General features: G+C 40.0%; 2 protein-coding genes across 2 annotated transcripts; one reads left to right on the forward strand and one right to left on the reverse strand.

The window, feature by feature from the left end:
- Nucleotides 1-202: 202 nt before the first annotated feature.
- LOC139455502 (synaptic plasticity regulator PANTS-like) lies at nucleotides 203-8,486 on the reverse strand. Its single transcript, XM_071237050.1, has 4 exons — nucleotides 8,424-8,486; nucleotides 5,537-5,582; nucleotides 3,889-4,007; nucleotides 203-751 (listed from the first exon to the last, which is right to left on the reverse strand). Exons 1-4 carry the CDS (start codon nucleotides 8,484-8,486, stop codon nucleotides 524-526), a joined length of 456 nt encoding a protein of 151 aa, XP_071093151.1. The 3' UTR covers nucleotides 203-523.
- Nucleotides 8,487-8,755: 269 nt separating this feature from the next.
- LOC139455503 (2-oxoglutarate and iron-dependent oxygenase domain-containing protein 2-like) lies at nucleotides 8,756-17,783 on the forward strand. Its single transcript, XM_071237051.1, has 6 exons — nucleotides 8,756-8,869; nucleotides 11,581-11,637; nucleotides 13,105-13,215; nucleotides 14,155-14,254; nucleotides 16,081-16,205; nucleotides 16,907-17,783. Exons 1-6 carry the CDS (start codon nucleotides 8,756-8,758, stop codon nucleotides 17,420-17,422), a joined length of 1,023 nt encoding a protein of 340 aa, XP_071093152.1. The 3' UTR covers nucleotides 17,423-17,783.
- Nucleotides 17,784-24,989: the final 7,206 nt, after the last annotated feature.

A 24,989-nucleotide genomic window follows, 5' to 3' on the forward strand; every position in this document is an offset into this window, starting at 1 on the left:
GTAAATAATCGATGACATGCATTAACCAAGTCAGCGACCCCGACCACCAGATCCCGTTAGTCGCCTTTTACGACCAGCATAGTCACCTTTCACGGCAAGCATGGGTTGCTGAAGACCTATTGTACCCCGGAATCTTCACGGGTGCAAGGAAGCGGTAGAATGTAAGAGAGAAAAGATAATCCGTGATAATACATATGTTTTATTGAATATTTTCCTGGGTTAAGGCCACACAACACACACATCCTAATCACGTGCTACATCTTCACTCACATCCATCAAGAAACATATGATGTAATATTGTTTATCTTGGTTACCATGGTTATGGTTCCATCTCCACCATCATTTGCTATGGTTACCTGTATGAGCTTTCATAGTCAGCTGTAGTCATGACAACAATCTTCATGTTGAAATGGTAACTATCTGCCTCAGTTGCCATGGTAACCATTACTGTGAGGGTTGCCATGGTTACCATAACTGGGAGGGCTGCAATGGTAACTGACTAATTTCTGCTCAAGCATTTCCGTCAGGACACAACACACATGCTCTGTTTCTCAGCTTGTGATAATGTTCCTTGTGACGTCTTTGTTTCTTGTATTTTCCCTAGAATGGTGGTCTGGCCAGGCTGTGGAGTCCTGATGACTGGAGAGTTCCAATCCTGCGGCGCCTCCTTCCTGTATTCCCACACATCATTGCCACGGGCATCCGACAGTCTCTCCTCACGCCTCTCGCGCTCATGCTGCAGAATCTTCTCCTGAAAATAGAGAATGAATCAAACCAGAGATTTACATGGGTCTATCTATATACAAGTATAAGTCACTCGTGTGTGTGTGTGAGAGAGAGAGAGAGAGAGAGAGAGAGAGAGAGAGAGAGAGAGAGAGAGAGAGAGAGAGAGAGAGAGAGAATACTATTACATTGGTGTCTTATGAGGCATTATAGCTAAGATGGATAGAATTATCACTAAACCGCCAGCATGTTATCAGAAATGAGCGGGCCACTGTAACATGATAATGCCCTCAGATTGCCTGATGATGGACCATTATCACGCCCGTAGTTAGGTGACGTCACAGGATAGGGATAGGTGACGTCACGTTTAATAGTGACATCATCTGGTTTGATCTATAACGTTTCCATATTTGTAAAAGTGGGTCAGTGACATTCATGTTGATTGCAGTAAATGTTTCAAAACCGATATTGTTGTTTCTTTTTATTTGATAACAAATTCTATCCATTTTAGCTATAATAACAGTAACGCTATTTTTCAGGGCCTTATCATTTGCAGGAGCCCTCGGTCTTTTCAACTGCCCTCCTTCGTCGGGCAGTTAATGGAATACCTCAGGCTTCTGCAAATAATAATGCCCTGAAAAACAGTGTTACCTTTATAGCAGTCTCATATTCCACCAACAGTGCATCATGATGGACAGACACTTAGGAACTGGTTTATTATAGGGCTCCTGAAAAATATGATACAGTCCTAAGACTAGTCTCCCCCTACCCAGAACTTCAAGACCCACTGAATACCTGAGAATCATGTTTGTTTGTTTGTTTGTTTGTTCAATACTGTACTCAGCAATATTCCAGCTATATGATCATGGCCTATAAATAATCTAATCTTGACCAGACAATCCAGTGATTGATATTCTGAGCAATGATCCACACTATCCGGTAGTCAACTAAGTCACATAGCTTGGCCGGCTTGCTTCCTACCAGCATCTTAGGTTGCTGGGGACCTATTCTAACCCAGAATCAACACAGAGTTGACAGTCATGAGCACAAGCTTAGGAGTCAGGCAAGCAATTTTAGCTATTGACATTCAACACAACTGGCACTAAAAAGATTACTAGAAGCCATCATGTTATTTTGTTTGTATTTCAGCCTTGACAAATTAAAAAATACTACCATTTCAAAAACATAAAACAAATTAGCAGATAGACACAATCGCAAATCATACTGAAATTAACTGTAAAATTTAGTTTCTGCTAACATGGTTACAGACCCATGGATGAGAATGGATATTTTCCTTTTCAGCTGAAACTTCTTTGCAATAGAGTGTGGTCCATAATTTTGGGGTGTTTAGGGGAAAGCCATGAGATTTTAAGAAATCTGTGGTCCCTAAAATTCGCAGAAATTCACGAAAGATTCTCATCTCTGCAGACTCTTGGGAATGTAGTTCCAGGGACCAGTACTCATGGCACTGACTGACCAAGATAAGCTGAGCGCCATTCAAAGTTAAGCAGGAAAGTCATGGGGTCCTTATAAAGCAGGGTTTGACAGATCAGGTACTCATGGAACAAACCTCAGGGTACTATAGGACCCAAGTCTTTCCTTAATTTAGAACATATCTGACACATAAAAATATGATTATAGGTCTTTTGGATAAATTGTTTGTTCGTTAAATACGATCACATACATCATGTGGACCTCAGAGGAGATAATGCCGTCATATGGCCATTCCAAGTAATTTATGATATTTTCATCCTCTCTCGACTTTCTCCTGAAACATTCCAGCTCATATTCTACTTTATTACCCACAGGGTTAGGGTGAGTGAGTGAGTAACTAAGGCATTTTACAAGTTTTGGCAACTTTGGAGATATAAATTTTGAAGCAATATTGCGAGGGCACGAGGCCTAGCCAAGCAGGATCTGTAGCCATATCTGTGCTTGTAGATCTCTGCGGCTTGAAACCTCCTCCACAAATTAAAATATTTGGATTTGGCCAAAATATGTGTGAATTGTTACCTTGTTTTGTTTTGTCGCTGTGTGTATATCTGACTACACTTCTTAACGTTATAACAGGACAGACAGAGTGTCAACAACGTCTGAACGTGGCTGTGACGTCTCATAGACTAGGGTTAGAGTAGCTTCCCTTTGACAAAGGGCAGTTACTCTAGCGGACAGACCGATGGATTGCCGCGAAAAGAAATTAAACAACTGTTGTTTTGCGTATATGTTCCTTCACTACTTTATAAGAAACAGATTTCTGTTGGAACTATATTGGCTACTGTCACTGTCCGACTGACACATCACTTACCCTGTGACGTAATATATATTAATGCGCACATTCCAGGAAAACTCGCAATGTTTCAGTAACGTTTGTGAGAGAGGGAAAGCGATTTAACGCACAGAATTAAAGAATGAGATCATATGATAAAGAGGTTTTCCCACTTGTGTGATTGGGGATGGTAAATATCCTGTATTAGGAATAAACACGCTAAATACAAAGTGTTTACTCCTAATACAGGATATTTACCATCCCCAAACACACTCGCGTGATAACCTCTATTGATGTTAAATGTTAAAGTGAATAAAAATGAAAAATATAAAATGCCTCCTGCCTCACATCATGGTTGAAAATCGAAAATATTTAATTCATTGCGACCTACTGTCATAAGCATTAGGGCTGGGATGGGTAACTTGGGTACCTGGGGTGGATGGGTACTAAGTAGGACCTGGGTACCCACAGGTAGGGTCAGGTAATAGGGGTGGGGGTGGGGTGGTTGGGGGTAGCTGGGTAGTAAATTTGGACTCGTCCCAGCTGTAATAAGCATGATGATCAGCTCTGTTTTTCTGCATGCCATCATGCCTTTAGGTTTCATATCCTACCATTTGGAGTTGCCTTAAAGCAAAAATATTGTTTGTCTGTGTTTGCTATTTGACACCAATGAGTGGAATTCCAGCCATATGAAGTCAGCCTGTAAATAACTGAGTCTGGATGGGACAAGCCAGTGATTGATATTATGAGCAACAATCAACATTATTGGGATACAATGACAAACAATAAAAAAGTCACCAGGCCTGATCACCCGGGACACCTCTTACAACAATCATGGGTTCTTGGGGATCAACTCTGACCCGGAATCCCCATGAGTGACCAACAACAACAGCCCTCACCACAACTTCTTCCGATGGAGCCCGGCGAAACGCCATACAGTTCTCATAGTCCTGCTTCCATCTTTGACAGTCCTGCTTCTTGCCGTGTATGTAGTACTGGTGGAATCGTCCCCCTAGACCTGCAATACACACACAGAGATTGACACAACACTCTTCTGGGATATCAATCTCATAACAATCCAAATCTTTTACTGTGTTTACCCTGATACAATAGCTCTGTGTGTGAAGGTCTGAGGACTCCTTAGGAGGACGCTTCAGGGGCCACTTGTACAAAGCGATCTTAGCGCTAAGATGATCTTAACTCCCATACTTAAACATAGGCTTACAATAGTCTTAGCGCAAAAATTGTTTTGTGCAAGTGGGCCCTGGTGCACTTTTTTATCAGCAAACAGGGTGGAGACTTCAAAATTCTCAGTATTATTGAGCAAAGCACTCGGACCAGGTTATCAGATTTCTGTATCTCAAAAACAAACGAATGGGCAGTTCTGAATGGAGAATAATAAAGATGGTACTCCCTGTTTTGAGTAGCTGTAAAGCTGCTCAGAAACAACAGGATGTATAAAATAATGACATAAAAATATTGGCATGGCCTTTAATATTTACATTTGAATCTGGTTGTTTCAGTTCGTTTTCAAGATACAGAAATAAGATATGCTGCTCAGAATGTTTTGCTAACTTGTGGTGCAAAATAAGAAACCTCAGCACTGACTGGCTGATTAGAAAGTTCACCTGACATGACCTCCTATGGACCTGATGGAGGGTCTGTCAGACATTCATGGTGACATGTACTGCATCAGAGTTAAAGATCTGATTTTAACAAAACGTATTCGACGTAATAAGCGCCCCGATCTAATAAGTGCCCACGACGGTATTTGCTAATATATTGGCTAGTGAACAATCGCAATTAGCACCCCTTCCGATTGATCAATGTTCACAAGACTTATTTAATCTCGTATAATACACACTCGTGTGTTATATGCACCATTAATTATGGGCAATTAAATTCTAGAAAAATATATGTGTTGTACATAAACATTTCAGGCTGTCAGCATAATCCACAAAATTTATCTTTCAACTTTTTTTTCACCAAAATAATAATCTAATAAGAGCCCCCTATTTCTAATTTTGAGAGTGCTCTGGGCGCTTATTACGTCGAATACGGTATTTAATAAGATTGTGTGTACTTGCTGAGGCGAATACTTTTATAAGATGAAGACCATACAAGCCAAATCACAAACCATTGCTACCAGCATGATGAGCATGATATCTAAAATCACATGATCAAACCAGACTTAGAAATTAGTTTTTTAGAGACTAGTCCAGAGGACTAGTGTAAACCTTATTTCAATTTCTGTCCTAATGTCTGAATAAGTGTGTTTGTTTACAACATGTACAAATAAGAGAAAAGTCTAGTCACATGATAACCTGATAAGCGCATACCCAGCGTGGTCAGTGCAGCAGAAACTATGTTTCCTTTTTCTATCAGGTAACTCAGTTCCAATTTGTAGCAAAATTGAAGTATTGAGAACTGGTTCAGGTTATAGTCTTCAAATGCCATTGATCAATGACACTACCATCTCTGGATTTGTACTTGTCAGCAGCACAATTTAGCAGTTGCGGACTAGTGACCGAGGCTATACTGACTTACTTTCGCAGTCGGAATATTCTTCTTTGTAGAGTTCACAAGGTCTCAGCTGAAAAACAAATTGAAAATATCTGAAATAATCATAATAAACAGGTTAGTGCAAATCTGTAAATCTTATTGTGGAAAAATAGACATTAGCATAAGATCTAATCAACCTACCCCTTCTATCTAAACGATAAATGTAGATACAAAATGATATATTAAGCAACAAGTATGTTTTGAGGGAAATGACATACATGCTTTCACAGTTTAGGGGGTTGAAAATAGGTAATACTAAAAAGAAACAAGAGAATATAGTAGTTGTAGTTACCCCTCATCCATTCCTGTTTTCTTCATCTCACTACTGCTGAATAGGTTGCTGTTGGCAGGGTACTACAGATATGTACCCCAGATACGTGTCGTTATACAGAAATGTACCCTAACCAGCGTTAGAAATTGGCACTAGTCCCATAGTCCTTGCCAAACTGCCCAATGGTAAAGGCATCATAAGGACTAGTAGAAATTTGCCCTTTTTAAGGGTTTTGCTATATGTTACCATTATAAGGACTAGTGGACAAAAACTGTTAGTTTCTAACCCTGCCTAACCAAATCAAAATACAGAAAGTTACCCTAGGATGCGTCCATTCTGCAGCAGGCCACATTGCGCAATTCACTAAACCAGTTCCTTGAATGTTTATGTACACAACACGTCTTGGATGCCAAACCGTGGTAAAATTCAACATGGCAGTACACATTATATATTTTTCTCGCTGTATTTCCTTTTCTAGAAAGGAATTGTAAATGTTACCATGGTTACACTGTTGTATGAGATACATTCCGGCATGCAAATTAAAAAATGAGCATACTTATTGAGGGTACGTATATTACTCTAATATTTCGCAATATACAGGATTATGTTGCATGCACTTGTGATCAGGCGAACTTGAACTACATGAACCGGTTTCAGTTTGAGGAATATGGACTCATCTGTCGTTTAGGGTACCAGGTACCTTCTGTATTTCGATTTAGGCTAACAACATATCGATTGTACCCGTGCTGACAATGACCCCTTCAGCTGATACTGAATACTGATACTGATCATCCCTTAAAGGGAAACAACACTCCAAGTTTGAAAGTATTGAAATATGGATCACATTTTTTTCCGAGGATTCAAAATTTGCTAATTATGGACTATTATCTCGACTGGTTTAACTTGTGTTCAGCACTGTGCAAAGCAACACCTATTGAAGGATCGAAGAATGAGAAATCGGATATCATAACAGAGGATATATACAATAAAAAGGCTGCAGCAAAACTGACAGTGTTTTTTGTTGTTGATTAGCATGATTTGTGTATGAAAGGGTGACACAATCGGTCAACATCATAATTCATATTATGCACGGGGCGGTCGGGTAGCCTTGTGGTTGAAGCGTTCGCTCGTCACGCCGACGACCCGGGTTCGATTCCCGACATGGGTACAATGTTTGAAGCCCATTTCGGGTGTCCCCTTGCCGTGATATTGCTGGAATATTGCTAAAAGCGGCGTAAAACCATACTCAATCAATCATATTAAGCACAGCACTAGTAAAACACTATACAATTATAAACTAGCCAAGTCTGACAAGGTGCGCTGTAGGATTAAGGTGATACGGTAACCGCAGCTGAAGAATATATATTTCATACCATAGCATATGATGTCCTCACACATGGCTCTTACGCATTAATGCAGATAATCAGAAGGTTTTACTACTATATACTCGGACCCCATGGTACCGCGGCATTCATCGTATCGCGGCATTTGTGATTTCTGATAGTTCACGCGGGACACGCCTCTTAGCGGCTGTCTATAAATGCAAATCGGTAACCAGGAAGTGCTCACTTCGTAAACAATTTCAATTTCCTCGGAATGTTCCGTCTGCTATAAGTAAGGAGTTATTAATCCGTCAATATATATTTCTGGCATCTGTTGTAATATTGCCTTACCCCCATCTATCAATGGCCAACGATATAACCCGCAGTTCCCCAAGTAAACTTTCTCTATCGACCTGAACTAGATCATCTGCATATTCATGGCGACTAATGAGGTAACGGAAGTTACGTAGTCCGCACATTTTTTCCCGCTCTGTGCCCAGAATCTATTGGGAGATCATAAGGGCCATAATGCCAAACTTAGAAATACATTCTTCACTAGTAACCAAAAGATAAATACATACTTTAGGCATACTAGGAGTGCTTTTTATATATTTATTTTTGACTTTTAACATTTTTCCATTTTGTGACAAATTATTGTCATCCAATTTTTTTTAAACAATCTTAAAATATAATTTCTGATATTTTGTTGTTGACTGATAAAAATATTTTTCTCTTACTTTTCGGTAAAAGTGCATTGAATACCTATTGCTGATAACACATTTAGAATTTAACTTGTGCTGTCTTTGCACTTGTCTGGACAATCACTGATGTCTGGCATGATCATACCAAGTGGTTGGTAGAATTATGTCCTCTTTTTGTCCAATTCGGACCTCCATACACAACTTTTCTCTGTACCGCGATACGATGGAGTTCTCTCCCTTGTCAAACAGAGCGCGAGGCCCGGCTTTTACTCGGAGCTACTAATGTAAATAATGAACTTTTATCAGTAAAATATGCATTGTTTGATAAAATAAATGATATCTGATACAGAGAACACGAATAAACATAAAGGTTAGTGAGTGCATTTTGTTCCGTTTAGCGTAAATGACAAGTACCGCGATACCCCGAGGTTGCAGGCTACTAGTGATTAACGGAGCCGGGGGTACTGGTAGGTCATGTCGGACTTCTTTCACCAAATTTCCAAACATGACAACGATGACAGGCGACAGGGTCGCAGTAAACGCAATATTTAAAAATAAATCTTGTAACGTGAACATACCAGCCATATATCTTTTGGCAACGGTTTATCCCAGAAATCCGTGCCTTCCTTGGAAGCTGACATTTTGTTTAACAAAGTTGTGTATTGAAATGCAACCGAAATCTGTTTTACTCTTTCTCACGGATATGTGAAATAACGTAATAAAATACAAATTTGTTGTCAAATATCTATTTACCTAACAATATAAGTACATTTGTTATCTTAGACAAAACATTTTGAAACATAACTTTGGAACGCAATTTACACACACAAAGTTAGTTTCGTTTACAAATTATTACTTTTGATCAACCAGGAAGAGGAGGTAACTCTAATTTGTTTTTGAGAGCGACTTCATGAAGACGTTTTACTCTTGTCGGTGTTTCTACACGAAAAATATTTTTCTGAAACAATTTGGTATCCACATTCAATATGAAAACAAGAAACAGTTCATTTCTCAGTTTGAAAAGGTCTGTTTTAAGTAATGTCATGCCTACCAGATTCAGTAATTATCGATTCAAACTCGATCTAGCTCTTGACCCTGACATATTCCGTGTACAAAGTTGACTGTTACAATAACCTTTTTTTGTGGGGAAACTCTGTGCAAATGCACTTATTTCTGTCCATGGAATAAGATTCATTTGATTTCTGTCATAACGCTACAATAGGGAATCAAAACAGTTGAAATAGAACTTTTCCCTTGACTTACGGTACCGGTCATCGCCATTGTCTTAAAAGCACATTCCACGTGATCATATACATCACTTTAGTTTTACACATTTCAATTTTTAGTATCTTGGGTATTGCACTAAAACATTCCTATGTCAGTCATGAAAGTGTTACAAGTGCGCCAAAGATTTAGCCAACCTTGTCAAACCATTCTCTCAGGGTATATCACTGGATCCTAACAGCATCCTTGGATCGGAATTGCACTGAAAGTTGATTGCACTTCACGAGGAGTTTGAGCACGTGTTTAACCCATCCGTATCGAAATACGATGGCACCAGTGGTGAATTACAGGCAATGGTTAACATGGGCCCTACATTACCTCCACAATGAAAGAGACACCTCATGTATTACAATTGTGCAGCCATGAATGAACTACTTGCTGAGTTTGATGGGTTGTTGGATCAGGGAGTTTTTGCTGAACTGGAACAAATTTAACATTTGAAACCTCACGCTGCGCGTTCGGTTCCAAATTCAATTTAGCGCGGTTAAATCAACAGATAACCTAGCTCTACATTGAAAACACAGTATCTTTATCTCCTAATTCATTATTAAGACAAATCTCCTAAAATCGTACCTTTGTCACACAACTCAATGAAGTTCTGTTGTATGTGGGTCTACACACGCTGCGCAATGGGTATGCCAGGGTCAGAATCTTACCTTAAAGAGTTGATGTGTCCTGGGATTGGTATTGAGAGGTCTATGTTGTCCATTGGTGCAATCTATCATCATTCAGCCTTGTATTAACATCTCTTATCCATATATGTATAACCTTCCTACTTCATATTTCTGTCCATTGCTTTCTTGATAATGGTGTCAGTATCTACACATCTTCCCGAGGCAAGAGAGTTAACTGACTATAAAAGTCCAGTTTCCACCCTTGCCGAACTAGGCTGGTATTATAGAGTTACATTTTGGCTGGACTAACGAGTCTATGCATAGTCCAATCAAAATTGTGTACCGAAATCGAAATCCGGTTCGTAAACTGTCGTGCAGATTTCGGTCAATTGCAGGATTTGTAAAACATGTGCACTGCCAACTCGTTGTCAGCAGATATTTTCCAAATCTTTTCATGTTTTTAGTCAAGGTGCTCATGTGATTTGATGCATTTCGTGATGTAAGACCCGTTTTATCACCATATAGATCTTGATTATCGATCAGATCATCCTGACTGGGTCCCACCATTTTGTGTGAAGCAAACGCAAGTGATACGAGAGGTGGAATCTGATTAGTCCATAGGAGAGGCTTAGAAGGGACATAACTGGTAATAGCCACTGGTTGCGCTACGATTGAGCCCAGTAATTCCAGCCAAGTTCGGCAAGGGTGGAATATAACCAGGGTATTTTGGAAAAAGGGGTTTTTAATATTTACTTAAAATATAGTTTACTAAATGAAGCTTTTGGGTAAAATATGGATGCATATGAGAGAAGTGACCGTACAGGGTCAGGACAACACTCCTGGGGCAAGTGATTATTGGTTTTGCTTCTCTTAAGTGATAGAGTTTACTTTTCATTAGTACAATGAAATTAGTAGAATCCAGTCTTGCAATATAAGTATCAGAGGGGAAATGAATGGATGGAACAAACTGTCAGTCTTGAAATGATCAAATATTTCTCACTACTACTGCTTGATTGGAAGGTCTGATTAACATGATTAAGTATCTTTTAGGCGCCTTCCAGTGTTGGGTTTTTGTCATAAAGAGGTTGAATTATGAGTATGTTATTATGAGTATATCGGTTGACCAATGAGTTAGGAAATTAGCTGAAGGTTTGGTTAAGAAGGGCTTGATAGAAAAACTGATTGGAACGGAAATTGGGGTTCATATGGAGGTGAGCGTTAGGACTCATTTCACATGACGTCAAATACTATTTCGGTGGGAGGAGCAAAAATTATCATGAATAGTATTTAGTGAGTTGTCCGAGAGTGCTGCGAGGAGTCGGGAGCATACAGCTGAACAGAACGGTTCACTGTGGTTTGGGGATCCCGAGTCAGAAAAGAAGTAGAGTTAACGTTCATCAGAAAAACCATCAGGCTCTTCAACCATCATCTAGGTATGTGTTGTATTTATATCAGGCAACAACAAGAATATATCTGAGGACCATGTGTGTGTATTTATGATTAACTCCATCATAAATAAAAAGGACTGGAGCAAACCATCTGACTTGTGATTTTGAAAGAAAGCTACATCATCCCTAGAACCAAGGAGTAGTTGATAAGTAGAAGTGACCATAGGTAGAAGGGTAAAGTACCCGGAACCTAAGGTTACAGGAAACTGGACTTTTAAAGGCAGTTAACTCTCTTGCCTCGGGAAGATGGTATCTACACTGATACGTCACATTTACTATAATAACGACGTTACAAGTGTCACAAGAACTATCTCCCTTGTTCATCATGCCAACTTCTAAACACCACTTAAAGTGAATAATTAATAATAAATAAATTGGGTGTTTTTTAGGTTCTGAGAGACAAAGGTTGCGACACTGAGCAGCAGCTTGAGGATGTCGTCACACAGGTATTGATGTAGAAAGTTTAACAAACTGATGTGGTGTGTCAGTCTGAGCGACTAGATTGTCAAGTTTGTTTGTACACTGCCTGCATGGCTTACAGTATGTGCATACTCCTATTTGCATTAAAATGGGTGAGTGAGTTGGTTTTACGCCGCTTTTAGTAATATTCCAGCAATATCACAGCGGGGGATACCAGAAATGGGCTTCACACATTGGACCCATGTGGGGAATCGATCTCGGGTCTTTGGCGTGAACGCTTTAACCACAAGGCTACCCGACCGCCCCCCATTAAAATAAGTACCAGATTTGTAAGATGTTTTTTTGTTGTTGTTTAATGCTTCACCCACTTATATTCTAGCTATATGATGGTGTATGAATAACCAAGACAATCCAGTGATTGATAATGTGAGCAATAGTCCATGTCGTTGGGGTACAACTACACACAATAAACCAAATCACTGGGCCTGACAATCCGATTCATAAACAGAGGAGGTAACGTGTCTGTGAGAAGGGACCCCCCAATTAGTGGCTGATTAAGTAGGTCACCTCATGCAACAAGCACAGGTTGCTTGGCAGTCATTCTTATCCAGAGTTTCTGAACTTATACCTCAGTCACATATCCACCAATGCCGGGAAAGATTAGTTTACAATGCCCAAAAAGGCTGAAAATTGGCAAAATTGAGAGATATCCGAAGGGGCGCCGGACGATCATCTGTGAGCATTGGCCATGTTTTTGACATCGGGAAGACCCCGGTGGACACATCAGAAGAAAATAACTCCAGAGTTATTTTCTTGCAGCGACTGGTGGTCCACACCCCCATTGGTAAAGGATCAGACTCCCCGAATTTACAAAATCAACTGAAATGCGATACAGCATTTGCAGCAATTTTGACGGCCAACATGAACTATGATCGGCCGGGCACTGAGCGGGCTCCTTTTAAAGCAAGCAGGAAACAGAGGGATTCATCCAGGCACCGCATGATTTGGTTTACATCGGACGGGCACTGTCCGGGTATCGGGAGATTACAGGCCGATTCCCGCCAGATAACCAGTCAGTCACTGGACGGTATAAGCTTACCATTTTTACCAAAATCCTGATGGTGGCTGGAGGGCAAGTGTGGGTTCGAACCCCCCGACAGGACTCAACCCCAAACAGTACGCGAATCTGTACTTTACTAAGAAAGTCTTATCCCAAATATAACATTTGTTACACAGTGACATAAAGTTTGGGAAAACTGCTTTCTGATTGGCTAATGTCAATTTCTTGTTAGCCATTTCATTGGTCGGTCAAAGTTCGCTAGTTGTTGTTCTGACATGACCTGTAATGTCCTCACGTCTTTGTACAGCGCTTGCACTCTGATCTGATTTTAATGAGGTTGTATCTAGCATCACACAATGGAGAGAAATTTCCTTGGGGTAGTTTAGGGTATTAATGCAAGTTTTGGAAATATAAACCTTACTCCATGTTTCAGATCCAAGAGGAGATTGACAGGAGGAGAGGCCTGGGAGGAGCCTCGCTGGCAAGACGGACAGTGATATCTGCAACATACCGACCTCTTCATGCAGATATATACAAACTGAAGGTTTGCTTGCTGGTTGTTGAGTGATGTGTCAGTGTATGTTAGAGAATCATAGCACCACAGATATGAATTCAATTTCCCACATGAGGACAATGTGTGAAGCTCATTTTTGGTGTCCTCTGCAGTCCTATGGCCAATCTCTTTAAAATCAGATCTTAGTTCTCGCTATTGCTAAACAAAGATCTGAGGACAGCCGATTACGGGTCACGTCAGAACAACCTTTCATCTGACCAATCAAAGCGTCGCTTACCTGATCATGAAAGTGACATTCGGAATGTTTTGTCTATTCATGCAACCTTGAAAACGTTAACATGGGGTATTCTGAATGACAGTTACGGCCCTTATTGTCTATCTCTCGCTTCCATGGGATAAACATTTGAACAGAGGAGGTGTTGCACAGTACGTGGGAAGCACTGCCATACAATCTCAACCATATATTAAACATTCTGGAATGTTCGTTTGTTCAGTTTTGAAAATTAATAGAGAACTGTGTCAACATATTTTTCAAGCGTAGTCTGAAATGGAAGTCGCCAGGTTGAAAAAAATGCTGTAAATGGTAAAGCTTGAGAAAGCTGCTTTCTAATTGGCTGATGTCGACTTCATGATAGTCATTTCAGTGGTCGGTCAAAGTTCGCGAAAGGTCGTTCTGACGTGACCCGTAATGAGATGTCCGCTTTGTTTAGCGGCAACGAGAACTTAAACCTGATTTTAATGAGATTATGCTGTGGCTGGAATATTGCAGTATTCAAGCTATATCATGGCTTCAGTGAAGAGAGCTAGTATCCTACATGGGTACAGCATGTGAAGTCCATTCTTGGCTGGAATATTGCCAAATGCAGCATCAAGCCCCCCTGCCCCAGGTTTGCACTGACATACAAACTCACTCATGACTCTGCATCCAAATGTTGGGTATTTAACGAGGAGTTGCCTTGGTTACCACAGGAAGAGTACCTGGCGCCAGAGTTCCTGGATCTTGTGGGGCTGTGCAAGAGTAAGGGTGTCACAGCAGATGTTGTTAGGAAGAGGCTGCACACTCAGGATGGTGAGTTGCCCTTCTTATTTCTGTTCCCAAGGTCCTGGGTCCCGTTCCTCCAAGAGATCTTAGCATTATGACTATTGTAGTGAGTGAGTTGGGTTTAACGCCGCTTTTTAACGGTATTCCAGTTATATCACAGCGTGTCAGCTTAATGTGGGAGGAAAGCCCCAAGTGATGCAGGTCTCAGACGTTTACCACTTCGGTGAAACCCACGAGCACGGGTATGGTACTGACAATCCTAGAAACATAATTGGAGCGAACTGGGATTCGAACCCACAATCATAGGTTTCTGGCGTGCCCAAGGGACGCAACTCTGCATAATGAATCGCGGCACCTGAGAAGATTAGGCCACCCGTGCCTCCCTATTGTAAGCATATGGTAAACTGTTGGGGCTATGATCATCTTAACACGAAGATCACATTGTTGAACAGGTCCCTGGTGAGATGGGAACATCATTGTGCATATTCTTGTATTGTCTGTATGTTCCAGGAACATTGTGGTACATGTTCTAGTATTGTCTGTATGTTCTAGGAACACTGTGGCATATGTTCTGTTATTGTCTGTATGTTCCAGGAACACTGTGGCATATGTTCTGTTATTGTCTGTATGTTCCGGGAACACTGTGGCATATGTTCTGTTATTGTCTGTATGTTCCAGGAACACTGTTGTTCATATTCTGGTATTGTCTGTATGTTCCAGGAACACTGTGGCATATGTTCTGTTATTGTCTGAATGTTCCAGAAACACTGAGGTCCATGTTCTGGTATTGTCTGTATGTTCTAGGAACACTGAGGTACATGTTCTGTTATTGTCTGAATGTTCCAGGAACACTGTGGCATATGTTCTGTTATTGTCTGTATGTTCAAGGAACACTGTAGTTCATATTCTGTTATTGTCTGTATGTTCCAGGAACACTGTGGTTCATATTCTGTTATTGTCTGAATGTTCCAGGAACACTTCGGTACATGTCCAGTTATTGTCTGAATGTTCCATGAATATTGGGGTACATGTAATGTTATTGTCTGTTCTTCCAGGAACATTGGGATTCATGGTTTGGTATCATCTGAATGTTCCAGGAACACTCAGGTATGTGTTCTGTTATTATCTGTATCTTCCAGGAACACTTCGGTACATGTCCTGTTATTGTCTGAATGTTCCAGGAACACTGAGGTACATGTCCTATTATTGTCTTTATCTTCCAGGAACACTGTGGTACATGTTCTGGTATTGTCTGTATGTTCCAGGGAATCAGATGTACATGTTCTGTTATTGTCTGTATGTTCCAGGAACACAAAGGTATATGTTATGTTATTGTCTGTATATTCCGGAAACACCGTGGCATATTTTCTGTAATTGTCTGAATGTGCCAGGAACACTATGGTACATGTTCTGTTATTGTCTGAATGTTCTATGAACACTGAGGTACATGTTCTGTTATTGTCTGTGTGTTCTAGGAACACTGAGGTACATGTTCTGTTATTGTCTGTATGTTCTAGGAACACTGAGGTACATGTTCTGTTATTGTCTGTATGTTCCAGGAACACTGTGGTGCATGTCCTGTTATTGTCTGTATGTTCTAGGAACACTGAGGTCCATGTTCTGTTATTGTCTGTATGTTCCAGGAACACTGAGGTACATGTTCTGTTATTGTCTGTATGTTCCAGGAACACTGTGGTGCATGTTCTGTTATTGTCTGTATGTTCCAGGGAATCAGATGTACATGTTCTGTTATTGTCTGTATGTTCCAGGAACACTGTGGTACATGTTCTGTTATTGTCTGTATATTCTAGGAACACTGAGGTACATGTTCTGTTATTGTCTGTATGTTCCAGGGAATCGGATGTACATGTTCCAAGTGTTCCAACAGAGCTTCTGTGATCTGTTCTTGGAGGAACTGGAACACTTTGAGAACAGTGACTGTCCTAAAGGTCGGCCAAACACCATGAACAAATATGGGGTAAATGGCAAATTCCTCTGATACATTTATTTGAAGAAAAAATATTTGTGAACTGACATGTAAAAATGTATGCATAAAACATGGACTTATTGAGTTTATTGAGTACTTATGATAATCTCAGAATCTCCGGTTCCCATTTTAATTGTTCGACAATAATATTTTTTTCCCATCTTCATCTGCGATTATCCAGGGTATTATATCTCTTAATTCTTTTATGAAAAGGGGCACAGGTGGCCCAGTCGTCTAAGGCGCCGTGATTTCGCTGTGCAGACTTGCATCCCTTGGGCATGCCAGAAACCTCTGATTGTGGGTTCGAATCCCGGTTTGCCCCGATTATGTTTCTAGGTTTGTCAGCACCATACCCGTGCTCGTGGGTTTCACCGATGTGGTAAATTAAGCTGACTCGCCACGATATAACTGGAATACTGTTAAAAGCGGCGTTAAACCCAATTCACTCACTCACTCTTTTATGACAAGTACCCTTGGCACTCCACAGCTTTGTTTGCAGAAGTGACCTTCTCAATCTCCCATATCGCTAACTTAGCACAGAGTAATTGATTGGACGGCTATTTTTAGCTCCTTTCCAGTCTAATCAGGGTCAAAACGATGATTAACGGGTCCAGGATATTCATCATAACTAAATGAACATGATGAACATGTATTCCACTGGATAAGATGAAGACCATGCTTGTCACTTTCAGATTTTACTGAATGAGTTGGGTTTTGACGAGGACTTCATCAATCCCTTGAGAGAAAACTACCTGACCCCAATCACATCCATCCTCTTCCCAGACTGGGGCGGTAACGACCTTGACTCACACAAGGCCTTCATTGTGACCTACAAACTAGGCGATGACCTTGACCTCAGCTATCACTATGACAACGCAGAAATTACATTGAATGTTGCTCTTGGGAAAGTGTTTGATGGAGGGTCTCTGTATTTTGGTGATATGAGAACGGAGAGACGTACAGAGACATATAGACGGTACGACCATGAGCCTCTGTTTGGACTTCTTCATAGGGGGCAGCACCTTCATGGAGCAATGCCTATCGAGGATGGGGAAAGGTATAACTTGATCATTTGGATGCGGTCCTCGTGGGTTCGGAACCAGAGATGTCCAATGTGTGATGATGAACCAGATTTGGTGGGGGCAGTGGGCTTTGGGGATGGTTTTACCAGAGAGGAGCCTGTGGTTGACGTGTGCACAGCTTCATAGAGATTCACTTACCCGGTACAAGGAATGTGATCATGTGATGTTACTGATTGGCCTAGACCTGTGAAGATTCCTGGGTAGGATAGGTCTTCAGCAACCCATGCTTGCCCTAAAAGGTGACTCTGCTTGTCGTAAAAGGCGACTCAAGGGATCAGGTGGTCAGGCTCGCTGACTTGGTTGATGCATGTCATCGATCCCATTTGCGTGGATCTATGCTCATGATATTAATCACTGGATTGTCTGGTCCAGACTCGATTATTTACAGACCGCTGCCATATAGCTGGAATATTGCTGAGTGTGGCGTTAAACAACAAACCAACCAACCAACCAACCAACTGATTGGCCTGACCAATTTGACGACTTCTTTCACAGACTTTTATTCCCAGTCTACCAGAAGGCGGGAGGGAAAACATAAAAGAATAAAGACAGATTTCTAAAAAAGTAATTTATTACTGCATTGTATCTATAACTCTATTGTTTGTAACTGTATTTGACTGTATTGTATAGGGCTGGAACGGGTAACTCGGGTGCCCAGGTCGGGTGGGTACTGAGTAGGACCCGGGTACCCACAGGACCACCCGGACCCGTGGTTACTCATGTGACATATTGTTTAATGACCAAAATTATATAGAACTCTATGGTTACACTACAAGTCACTAATGTTCCCATTTCTTTCTGACTATGCACCCATTCCTTCTGATTTTTCATATGATTGAATAGAGATATAACTTAATTCAACTTCAGTGTTTGAATGACCAGATTGTTTAATACATGTATCTTAATACGTTTTGCCAGGACTATACTAAAAACGTTCCCATTCGGACATTTTGAGACATCTCCTGAGACCTACAGTGGGTGCCCGGGTAGGGTCGGGTAATAGGGGGGTGGGTACCTGGGTAGTAAATTTGGACTTGTCCCAGCCCTAGTATGTTATGATTATACATGAGTATTATCAATTTTTACAAATATTTTTATTGATGATAAATGGCTATATGAAAACAAGAACATAAGGTAAGTGTAGCCTAACTTGACCAAATTGTTAAATTTTAATTCATAAAGATTTTATAACTGTTAAAGAGTTTGTAGTTCTTTTTCAATTGCTTCCAATGTTATATGTTATAGTCATGATTATCCTTTACAACTCGAGTTGTTGGCATGGTAGGGTAAGGATGCGCCCTAACAGCATATCATATATATCATTCTGCAATCTCTTTAAAATCAGAGATCAGGGGATATCCCATTACGGGTCACGTCAGAGGGACCTTTCACAAATTTTGACCAAACAATGAAATGACTGGCAAGAAATCTACATAAGCCAATCAGAAGGCAGCTTTCTCGAGCTTTTACGACACTAGTTTCAAACTGGCGACTACGCTTCGAAACATATTTTGACGTATTCTCGATTAAAAAAATTAAAACTGATAAGAAGATCACTCTGGAATGGCTTATAGATAGCATTGATTGTATGGATATAATCATAAAACCTGTAACTGTCATTCGGAATACATCATGTTAAATATTTCGTGGCTGCATGATTAGAAAACAGATTCAGACTGTCACTTTCATCATCTAGTAAGCGACGCTCTGATTGTTTGGATGAAAGGTCGTTCTGACGTGACCCCTAATGGGATGACCTCAGATCTTTGTTTAGCGGTAGCGAGTACAAAAATTTGATTTTAATGAGATTGTATTATTCTGTTGACTAATTAATGTGTATTGTGCAACTACTGTCTTAATCATGACATCACTGCTATACACCTTCTTCTGTGCTCTCTTACAGATTATAATAGCATCAATGGAATGTGGCTGCCTGTCAAATAAATGTCAAATACCCGCATCAATTGTGACAGACAGTTTATTCAGTAATTTAGGCATCAAGGCCCATAGTACAATGCAGATTGGATATTAACATTTGTCACGTGATGGACATGATTAGAATTTAAATCAAGTTACACATTCCTCATTATACAGACATGTTTTAAGAAACAGAAACAGCATGGATCATATCCGGATTTTCAGAGTTTAGCAGATTTATCATTAACTGACAGTCCTTAAAAATACTTTGCAACATGGGGAGAAATTTATACCTTAAATGGGAATACGTTTCACATATAAGTAAGACATGGTATTCATCCTCTACTTCTCCGGATGAACAGTTTGTACAAATAGGGTTTACAATATCACCGTCTTTGGACCGTCTTAGTTTACAATAAGCTCTGATTAAACTTTTATTATTTAAACAAGTTAAATATCCTTCAGTTTGTAACAATGATTTTACTTTGCTGTACTTGCTAAGATAAAGGGATTCAGAAATACTTTGGTGCCACTGTTGACAAAATATATCCTTCTTTGCTTGAATGTATATAAAAATGTATATAAAATGTATATAAAAATAACTGTGGATCTCCCACATCCTGAAATTATGGTAATCTGGAATTAAGCTTGCCCCAACCCTAGATACATTAATCTGTTTTGAACCTGAGTTGAATCTTGCTTACTCAAGTCTGCCAACAGGCCAGTTTTTGTCCCATTGGTCCTCCACACACTATCGCTCATAAGAATCTACTCGTGTGAATTGGTTGGTCAGGCTTGGTGACATTGTTGATTGTGTGTCATTGTACTTGATGGTATGGGATGGTGCTCATAATGTCAACCTCTGTTTTTGTCTGATCTGGACTAGATTATGTACTTGAGGCTTTGATACACTAGGAACACTGAATGCTGTTTTAAATAACATTCTTTCATTTACCTTGTTGATAGACATGAGTGCTGTCAGTGCCAGACCCTGGTTCTCAATTTTGACCCTGAAACAACTCAATATGTCTTATGAACCTCTAGTGGTATTACAGTATTCGACGTAATAAGCGCCCCGCTCTAATAAGCGCCAAGGCAATATTGGCTAATATATTGGCAAGTGAACAATCCCAATTAGCACCCCTTCCATTTGATCAATGCACACAAGACTTATTTATTCGCGTATAATACGCACTCATGTGTTCTATGCACCCTTAATTATGGGCAATTAAATTATGGAAAAATATATCTGTCGTACATAAACATTTTACGATCAATAGTATCAATTTAAGTTAGGAATATCAATAGTTTCGATTGTATTTACCATATCAATAAAATACATGCACTGCTGTTCAAATTTGTTTTTCTTTTGATCATGAGTGGTAGTAATTTACAAATGTTAATGTGGAAGTTTCTTTTTCTTATTTTTTTAGGGTAAAGAAAAAACAAATCAGTCATATCTCAAACTTTACTTTTTATTTGTTGTTTATTGTTTTCACATTCAAAGGAAACTTCAGTTCCAAGGTTCAGTTCAACTCTTAAATCCATCTAAAATGATACAGGAGCACGAGTGGCCCAGTCGTCTAAGGCGCCGCTATTCGCCGTGCAGAGTTGCGTCCCTTGGACACGCCAGAAACCTATGATTGTGGGTTCAAATACCGCTTCGCCCCGATTATGTTTCTTGATTTGTCAGCACCATACACGTGCTCGTGGGTTTCACCGACGTGGTAAACGTCAGAGACCTGCATCACTTCGGGCTTTCCTCCCACATTAATCTGACACGCTGCGATATAACTGCAATACTGTTAAAGCGGCGTTAAACCCAACACACTGACTCACTCTAAAATGATACACTGAAAACTATTGATTGCTTGCAGTATGAATAGTTATCGCAATAGTTTCTTTCAATATCAATAGCTGTCGCAATAGTGATTTCCAGACCCAATAGTCACCCCTACAACTAGGCTGGAGGTGCACATTCTCTCCACCCCATGTTACTTCCCTAACAAAAGTGAGCTTCTGTACCTTTCTGTTGATTGGCTTCTTCTCTCCAAATGCTATTAGGGGGTTGAAAGGGGGGGGTGCGCATCTCTGTATCCGCCCATGCATAGTGACAGACTTATATTCCTAGAAGGAGAGGGGTTTTGTTTCATACAGATTTGTTTGGTTACTGAATTATTTTTCTGTGTCGAGCAGTATGTTTTGTGAAGTCATGTTTACCATTCAAAATAAAAAAAATTAAGAGCCAGAAGGTAAAATTATCTTTCCAGTATATATCCTGGGACAAATTAATTTTGTGAAAAAATTCCCAGACCCAAAGCCGCTAGACCATCCTGCCATCACATTGCTATTACATTTGCAGCAGGTGTAAATAAACATTTGATATCATCAACTCCCCACAGTAAGTATTTGACAATATATTGCATCCTTTTGAAACTACTTTACAAAACATGGTGATGATATACCTGCATGTTTGTTGTGGTAACAATGAAATAAAAGTACATTTAAACTGTCATCTCAAATCAATCGCATCACATTACAAAGTCAATTAAAAGTCACATTTCACTAAAGATTTAACTACCTTAACAGTCAATCACTTGGCTCTCTTTAAAGTCATATCTTGCCACAAACACAGGGGACCTACTCCTTCCAAGACTATACATGTATAACCTTCAGCAATCCCAATATTCTGTGGCAATGACATCACCTGCCCATATATAGCCATGGTCTAATGTCACTATGGTATTGACAGCACCTACCTATATACACTTTAAACTTTAGTTGTTGCATGATTAGAAAACATATTCGGCTGACAATGTAACGCAACAACATAAATAATTATTTTTTCCTTTTCCTACGTGTTCGTATCGTTATCTATCGTGTAGTTGTCCAATTTTCGATCACGAACGTTTATACTACCTAATTTCGTTTATCCGACATACTTGTTAATCCGACATAATCATATGCAACCAACAATGTCGTATCAACGGGACTTGACTGTATGTCTGTCTATATGTGGGTAGGTGCTGTCACTTAACACAGAGCAATAATGAGATCCATGGAATAGACCCATGATAGTTCCAATAATCCCAAGCGATACCTTCCATTTCAGTGCTAGAATTGACCAAGTTTTTGGCTGGTATTATTGGATAGCATGATTCTTGATCAAAGACTGTTAACGGTCAAGGTCAGAGTGTCAATACAAAAAGTGCATGTTCTTGCACAGCCTAGAATTTGAACCCTTGCTTGATGGGTATCAAATGAAAGCTTGTTAAAACTGCCCTCCAATCATGTTAGCTGTTGGTTGATGGTTATAAAACAAACCTGATTCAATAGGGGCTAGAATCTTACCCTCGCCACTCTAGTCAAAATTAATTAATGGAAAAATTAATGGAGGTCCAACATCACTTCGGGCTTTCCTCCCAGTGTATGGCTGACATGCGTAATATAACTGGAATACTGTTCAAAGCAGCATTAAACCCAACTCGTCTCAATGCTGCAATTCATTGTGCAGAGTTGCCTCCTATAGCCGTGCCAGGATTCGCATGTCGTGGGTTCGAAATAAGATCCCTAAATGATAAAAGTCTGCATCGCTTACCTTCCTTCAAAATTAAACTGATACCTTATGATAACTGAAACAGAACCAGTTCAAGCAGAGCCAAATCCAACTTACTGGCATGTAGTGTTATGCATCCACAGAGCCAAGTCACGTCCTTGTCCCGCTATAGCTGCATTGGGTTCGAATCCCAGATTCGTCCAATGAAGATCCTTGGATGGCAGCGGCATACCCATGCCACCTTGGGTTCCAACAAAGTGGTAAATGTCTGAGACCTGCATCATTTCCAGTTATCTTCCCACATCAGGCTGACACACCTTGTTAAAAAAAAACAGGAAAAAAACCCGAAGTTTGTTTGTTTGTTGTTTAACGCCACACTCAGCAACATTCAAGCTATATGAACGGTCTGTAAATAATCGAGTCTGGACCAAGTCAGCGAGCCAGATTATTCGATCCGTTAGTTGCCTTCTACAGCAAGCATGGGTTGCTGAAGATCTATTCTGCCTGAATCCCAAAGTAATCTGTTGTTAGTACATATACTCACAGACAAAAGAAATACCATACACATAATATATGAAGAATTACTCATATTCAAAAGAGATTAGTTTGGGTTGATGCACAAACGAGCATACTGGTATGTTGTGTGAACTGACGCTCAAGAACGCATTACATGTGATGTCATAGATCCATGACTCCAGATGCATCATTTGTGTAAAGTTTGGAAATCACGTGCAGCATATCGTGATAAGAATAAAGACTCTCTGTGGTAACACTTGACTGATTGTTAGTTTTGACGTGAAGTGGTACACATTGGAAACATCTCTTCTTAACCTACATGTAGCTATACACAGTGATACGTGCACACCCAGGTTGTTAGTATACAACGTAGTTATATATGGAAATGCATGCACACCCAGAATGTCAGTATACAACGTAGCTGTAAATAGTGACATATGCACACCCAAGATGTCAGTATACAACGTAGCTATATATAGTGATACATGTACACCCAGGATGTCAGTTTACAACGTAGCTATATATAGTGACACATGTACACCCAGGATGTCAGTATACAACGTAGCTATATATAGTGACACATGTACACCCAGGATGTCAGTATACAACGTAGCTATATATAGTGACACATGTACACCCAGGATGTCAGTATACAACGTAGCTATACATAGTGACACATGTACATCCAGGATGTCAGTATACAACGTAGCTATATATAGTGACACATGTACACCCAGGATGTCAGTATACAACGTAGCGATACATAGTGACACATGTACACCCAGGATGTCAGTATACAACGTAGCTATATATAGTGACACATGTACACCCAGGATGTCAGTATACAACGTAGCTATATATAGTGACACATGTACACCCAGGATGTCAGTATACAACGTAGCTATATATAGTGACACATGTACACCTAGGATGTAAGTATACAACGTAGCTATATATAGTGACACATGTACATCCAGGATGTCAGTATACAACGTAGCTATATATAGTGACACATGTACACCCTGGATGTCAGTATACAACGTAGCTATATATAGTGACACATGTACACCTAGGATGTCAGTATACAACGTAGCTATATATAGTGACACATGTACACCTAGGATGTAAGTATACAACGTAGCTATATATAGTGACACATGTACATCCAGGATGTCAGTATACAACGTAGCTATATATAGTGACACATGTACACCCTGGATGTCAGTATACAACGTACCTCTATATAGTGACACATGTACACCAAGGATGTTAGTATACAACGTACCTATATTCATTAATGCATGTACACCCAGAATGTCAGGATGCAACATATCTCAATATAGTGGTGCATGTACACACAGGATGTTAGTATACAACGTAGCTATATGTAGTGGTACATGTACGTTTGTATACACAGGATGTTAGTATACAACGTAGCTATATATAGTGACACATGTACACCCAAGGTGTCAGTATGCAACGTAGGTATAAAAAGTGACACATGTACACCCAGGATGTCAGTATCCAACGTAGCTAAATATAGTGACACGTGTACACCCCGGATGTCAGTATACAACGTAGCTATATATAGTGACACGTGTACCAAGGATGTCAGTATACAACGTAGTTAAATATAGTGACACGTGTACCCAGGATGTCAGTATACAACATAGCTATATATATTGGTACATAGGGGATTTCAGT

The sequence above is a fragment of the Haliotis cracherodii genome, unplaced genomic scaffold, assembly GCF_022045235.1.
Source record: "Haliotis cracherodii isolate W230 unplaced genomic scaffold, xgHalCrac1.p SCAF_11, whole genome shotgun sequence".
Taxonomy (NCBI): domain Eukaryota; kingdom Metazoa; phylum Mollusca; class Gastropoda; order Lepetellida; family Haliotidae; genus Haliotis; species Haliotis cracherodii.

Bases quoted from the DNA above. Each gene is read 5' to 3' on its own strand.
- LOC139455502 (XM_071237050.1), bottom strand. From the start codon at position 8,486: ATGTCAGCTTCCAAGGAAGGCACGGATTTCTGGGATAAACCGTTGCCA. The intron at 5,583-8,423 runs GTATGTTCACGT...TTTGTTTTTCAG, and splicing joins TGCCAAAAGATATATGGCTG to CTGAGACCTTGTGAACTCTA. The intron at 752-3,888 runs GTGAGGGCTGTT...CTCTATTTTCAG, and splicing joins CTCCATCGGAAGAAGTTGTG to GAGAAGATTCTGCAGCATGA.
- LOC139455503 (XM_071237051.1), top strand. From the start codon at position 8,756: ATGAAGACGTTTTACTCTTGTCGGTGTTTCTACACGAAAAATATTTTT. The intron at 11,638-13,104 runs GTATTGATGTAG...TCCATGTTTCAG, and splicing joins TTGAGGATGTCGTCACACAG to ATCCAAGAGGAGATTGACAG. The intron at 13,216-14,154 runs GTTTGCTTGCTG...TGGTTACCACAG, and splicing joins CAGATATATACAAACTGAAG to GAAGAGTACCTGGCGCCAGA.